A 5,692-nucleotide genomic window follows, 5' to 3' on the forward strand; every position below is an offset into this window, starting at 1 on the left:
TTATAAAATTTATTTGGTCCATTTTTACAAAATTTATTTGGTAGTTCCTTCACACAAAAAAACCTCATTTCGGGCACTCGAAAAATGGAAAATGAATTTTCTGTGCAAAGAAAATGAAAACTCCCTTAGGCAACATTGTTTGGAATTCCAAGATGCACCTTTGTGCACAATATGAGATCATTTGAACAAACTATGCCATGAATGTGGCCATAAGATTGATCATTTGGCTTGAAAGCCATGAATCTTCACGCATGATAGCTCATTTCTGAGAACACTTTTTAAAAATAATTGCCATATTACAAGTTTATTATTTTTCCTGGAAACTTGGTCACATATAAAGACACACTGCAAAGGTTTTCCAATTTTTTGATTTTTTTTGAATTTTTTATGCCCGTTTCAAAATGCAGTCAAAACGGCGGGCATGACCGTTCCTAGCTAGTGGTTGAATCTTTGAATTTTTTGGTGTTTCTGTGATTAAATAGATACTTCTTTACCTAGAAATGATTTTTGGAAAAAATAAAGAGCAAACTATGAGGTAGCTACAGTTCAAATTTGACCCGCTTCCTGCTGAATCGGCGGAAATTTGTCTTTTTCACCAGAGGTGGATAAAAGCTTTTGACACCCAACCGTTTGGTCAATTATACATTAAATATGGACTGATATTTTAGAAAAATGATTTAGTGCCATTTTGCAACAAATGTATGGTAGTTCCTTACAAAAAAACACATTTTGGTCACTCAGAAAATGGAAAATGGTTCTTTTGAGCAAAGAAAATGAAAACCTCCCAAATCAACATTTTTTGTCATCCCTAAATACACACATGTACAAAATATTGGTTTATTTGAACTAACTATAAGAAGTTAAATGTTTGCCTGAATAAGATGGTACAAACTATAAGAGAAAAAACAAAAAATGCTTAATTCTGATTGGTGGAACCAGCTGTGGCCTGGATCAATGACATGGCAAACATCTGTCCATCCATCCATCCATCCATCCATCCGTCCATCCACCCCTCCGCTCTATCTCTCACATAGCAAACCCCTCTCTCTCTCTCGCACAGCTAACCCTAGCAATCCACCTCTCCCCTCCCCTCCCCTCGCACAGCCGCCACCCACCTCCACCATGCCTTCTTCCTATCCCGATTCCCACCCACATTGCCGCCGCTGCCGCCGGCCTACGCCCTCCCCCCACACCGCCGCCGTGAAACCCCCTCCTCACCTTCTCTCCCCGGTCGAGCAGCAGCAGGTCAGGCGGAGGCGGCAGCCAGATCCACTGCGTTGCTTCCGGATCCGCGCCCTCCCCACCCCCGATTCATCTCCAATCCCGCCGCCGACACCCAACCCCACCCCCACCGGCGACCTCCCCTAACCCCATCACCACCGGCGACCTCCCTCCCTTGCTCCTCAACCCAACCTAACCCCGATTCGATTCAGTTCAGAGACGAATCCCCTTCCACATCGCCGCCGCCGCCACACACTGCCGATCCCCTCACATCCGGCCGGTGGCCATGGCCTCCGGTATCTCCCCGACAGCCGCCACTCCCGTACCCTCTCCAGTCCCCTCCCCTGCGCTGCCCTCACCAGAAGAGGAAGAGAAGAGGTAGGGAGACCAAGCGAGCTGGTCAGGCGGCCGCCATGGCGTGACCAGATCCGCCACGGTTGCCCATGGTTTCTTCGACCTGGGCCTCGACGGAGGTCGCCATGGCCTGCTCCGTGCTGATCCTCTCTTCCTCACCTCACATCAGGCGACGGCCAAATCAAGGCGTATTCGCACCATCGTCAATGGCCTCAATGGAGGTGCTCGCGTGCCGGCTTCCTCCTCCTGCTTCTTCTCGGCCGCTGCCGACGCCATGGAGCTTCCTAGCCTAGCAGGAAGGGGGAAGAAGAGACAGCGGGACGGAAGTAAGGAGGCCGCCGGGGAGTGAGGTGTTGTACTCGACGAAGATAGCTGACGCCTCTGTTTGTGATGCCACATGACAAGCATAGGGAAGAGCCCACCATCGCCAGCTTGCTCCACCACAAGTCGCGCTTGCCCTCCGTGCTCAACATGGCACTGCTTGTCCTGGTAATCACTTTTCCCCCATCTCCCTCTAGTAGGAGTGCTGATGCAGTTGTTTGGTCTTGTACGCATGTTTGGCTGCTGAATGCTGACGACGCTTCTACCGCTGTTTGTTTGGTCGCAGGGAGTGATTATTCTCATTGTATACTTCAACAACGGCTCAGGTGAGTTGGAAATTCCCAGCTTCAGTACACATTTTACTTCCTGTGTGTGTGTAACTGTTGTGTAGATCGCAAAATGGCTAGCAAAACAGGCTTCGTATAAAATGATTTATCTTGTACATTGTTGTGCCTCACTTGTATACATGAAACCAAACTTGCCAAATATCAAGTACACTGCTGAATCATAACGTCTTGTTTTCTCTTCAACCAAGCAATGTCGAGCTTAGCTAGCTGGGTGGCCCTGACCTACCATACCTGCACTACATGCATGGTAGAGTATAGAAGCAAAAATATACTATCTCGCAGCTAGAGAGAGTTGTCCAATGAGCAAATTAGGGCATCCAATCATCCCAATGAGAGCACAGAAGAACTGAAGCTTTCTCTAATCTAGATTTCCCATAGAACAATCATTCTTATTTTCATAGCAGAAAAAGTATTCTAGGCATACAGATTTGCCAGGACAGCCGGTGTTCCATTACTGTCGACCACAATATTTAGCAGCGATGGTCTCCCCAAATTATGTTAGACATGACAGCCCACTATCTCCTTTACTTACAATGTGGCTTGCCTTGAAAGAAAAGAATGTTCTGGAATTAGCAAGTATAATTTGTGAGGTGTAGTGATGGATTTGTTTGTACATTTCAAATCAATGAGTGTAGGTGTGATCTTTGTACATTGTGAGGTTCAAAACTAATATCTCCTCTAGGAAACAAATATTTCACAAGGCCTGCTCTGCTTTGAGTTGGTTCGAATTTGAATGGTTCGACGTCTGTAGGTGTGATCTGAATTCTGAATTGGTCTTTTGGCAGGTACACGAAGGCTGGGAGCGCCAAGGCGCACCTCACGCGCGGGGATGCCGACAAGAAGGATGTGGGCGAGGACTTCTTCGTCTTCATGTACGTCTCGTCATTCCCCTCCCCTTGCTTCCTTGGTCAGATTCTATTTCCATTGTTGTTTCCCCGTGGTTGCCGGGCGGCCCTTGTTCTGAGCTTGCTTTTTGTTGATTGGTTGCCATCAGGGGCGAGTTCCGCAAGGAGTTCAAGCAGAAGAACCCCAAGAACAAGTCTGTCACTGCTGTAAGTTTCTTACAAAGACTAATTCCCACTCCCGATTTGCTTTCTATACCAGCATGTACACAGTAGAAATTAATCTGCCAGGTGCTGTATATTGGGTCATGATGGTGGAGCTGATTAGTTGCTTCCGCTGTAAAATTTTTATCCAGGTAGGCAAAGCAGCCGGTGGGAGGTGGAAGAACTTGAGCGAGTCGGTAAGTTATTGTGCCTTCGTTTGTCGTTCATTTTCTAGATCTTGCACGCGAGGTGTTTGTTGAATGTGCCGACGACGTTTGATTGACTGATTCGTTGTTGGTGAACTTGCTGGTATTGTGCATGTAGATCATGGTGTACCAGCTTTGCAAGGGCGTTGCTTTTTGCCACGGACGCGGTGTTCGGCACCATGACCTTAAGCCACACAACCTACAAATTGGTGGATGGGTAGGTATCCTCTGGTTTGATCCCAGCAAGAGGAAGTGTTCTCTTCTCTTTATCAACCAAAGGCACTTTCTTCTCTCATGGATGGATGGGACTCCATCAATTTAGTATCAGTTTAGGTGTTAGTATGCTGTTGATGCTTCTATTGATGCCATGCTTTTTGTCTTGTCATGTGCTGATATTAACTGGCAGCATCAGCTCCCATGATTGCTTGCTTGCTTGCTTACTCTATAACCTGTACTGCTAAAACATGTTATCCTACTCCATGATGATATATCATTTGCAAATACTCCTGGACATCAGCTCCCATGATGTTGCATTTGCTATAATCTGTACTGCTAAAAGAGGAGTGTAAACTGGAGTAATTTTTTCAGCCATTATCTTTGTTTTCTTTTGGGCGGATGCTCTCCACTGGAGTACAGCTGGGTACTGCATCTCTTTTTGCATTCCTTTTTCAGTCAGTGCTTGACCATTTTTTTAAAGATGAATTGGAATACTCCTGGACAGCAGTACATGGAGTATAGCTGTAACTTCTTGCAGTATAGCTGTAGCAGTCCATTAGGAGTAGTTTTGCATCAGTAGCATTAGGAGTAACTTCTTGCAGAAACTCTTTCACACATATTGTCATGCATCAGTAGCATGTTTGCCTGTTTTGGAGTAGCGATTAATTACTTGTAATGTTTTTCTTGTCTGAGCACACACACTAAATGAAACTTTTTCAGATGATTATTATTAACTGAAACTGTTATGTACATGAATATAGTCTATCTACAGCTAGTTACATATGTGGTGCAATTGTGTAGAACTACTAGTACTATGCTTGAGATTTGATCATGAATATAGTGTATCTGCAATTGTACATGAATATAGTGTATCTGCAGTACTGTAATATGCTTGAGACTTGATCCAAACCATATTAATTGTTGTTAGTGATTTTATTATCTACTTTTTGCATCATCTGAACATTTTTTGCTGCTGCATAGTTTCTCACTCATGATTGATCTACTGCCAGGTGAATGAGGTTTTCAAATATTGAAGGAGGAGGACAATATGAACTTCTGTTCTGTCTTATCATCTAAACTTCTGTTTTAATTTTCTTTGTTGTAGAATAGTTTTGTTTGGCACTTACTATTCCTGGGATGTAAAGATATGTATTGCTAGAATGAATGGTTGTAATATAAGCAATATTATATTTTGGGCTCCTATAACATTGCACGTTGCTTTGAAAATGTATCAGAACTGGGCTAGGCCCAAGATAGCTTGTGGTGTGATATGTTGTAATGTCAATGGCATTATATTTTTTGGATTGGATCAGTTATTTCGGAACAGGGCTGGGCCCAAGATATATTGGACAGTTATTTCTGAGGGGAAAACGTGAGAAGCCCAGCAAAGAAACCAAAGAAACGGCCCAGAAAAACACATGACAAAAAGAAAAGGAAACGGCCCAAAATAATACATGACAAATAGAAAATATGTTGCCAGGCCAAGAAATTAACAAGGCTGAAATGTTGGGCTTGGCCCGTGAAGCGGACCAAAATTTCACAGGAAAAAACAACAAATAGGCTAAATTGTTGGGCTCGGCCCATGTAAAACACCTAATCGGACCGGGCTGAATCTTATCAACGACCTTTTCAATTGGTCGCAATTTTGCCACGCCAGATTGCCACGTCGGATCCGACGTGGCCTGGGCAGAGAGCTAGCGACCAAAACAGAAGGTCATAGAATCAACGACCTTTTGTTTTGGTCATGGAATTCCACGACCTTCTCACAGAGAAGGTCGTTAATTTCAGTTTACGACTGCCAGCTTTTGACCTTCTGTTTTTGGTCAAAAAAAGGTCGCAAATGAAAAACAATGACCTTTCAGTGACCAATAGTGGTGGTCGCAAGTTGACATATTTCTTGTAGTGGAGCTGAATAACGTCTGGGAGCTTGTTAAACGTCATGATCCTCGCAAGCACAATATCATTGGCACCAAATGGATCT

The 5,692-nt window shown here is 44.4% G+C and overlaps 1 protein-coding gene across 4 annotated transcripts; it reads left to right on the forward strand.

Annotated features, from left to right (window-relative positions):
• The first annotated feature begins 1,054 nt into the window (after positions 1-1,054).
• On the forward strand, positions 1,055-4,980 carry LOC109753732 (uncharacterized). Of its 4 annotated transcripts, none has more exons than XR_012205233.1 (7): positions 1,055-2,064; positions 2,183-2,222; positions 3,029-3,115; positions 3,238-3,295; positions 3,442-3,486; positions 3,614-3,712; positions 4,722-4,980. XR_012205233.1 is itself a non-coding variant. In XM_073510739.1 (7 exons), exons 2-6 carry the CDS (start codon positions 1,966-1,968, stop codon positions 3,443-3,445), a joined length of 288 nt encoding a protein of 95 aa, XP_073366840.1. In that variant the 5' UTR covers positions 1,057-1,599; positions 1,745-1,965; the 3' UTR covers positions 3,446-3,486; positions 3,614-4,980. The 4 variants fall into 4 exon arrangements, 3 of the variants coding, with proteins under 3 accessions (XP_073366840.1, XP_020168242.1, XP_045090865.1); XM_073510739.1 differs by having other exon boundaries at positions 1,057-1,599; positions 1,745-2,064; positions 3,614-4,980; XM_020312653.4 differs by having other exon boundaries at positions 1,671-2,064; positions 3,446-3,486.
• Positions 4,981-5,692: the final 712 nt, after the last annotated feature.

This window comes from Aegilops tauschii, chromosome 3, assembly GCF_002575655.3.
Source record: "Aegilops tauschii subsp. strangulata cultivar AL8/78 chromosome 3, Aet v6.0, whole genome shotgun sequence".
In the NCBI taxonomy this organism is placed as follows: Eukaryota; Viridiplantae; Streptophyta; class Magnoliopsida; order Poales; family Poaceae; genus Aegilops; species Aegilops tauschii.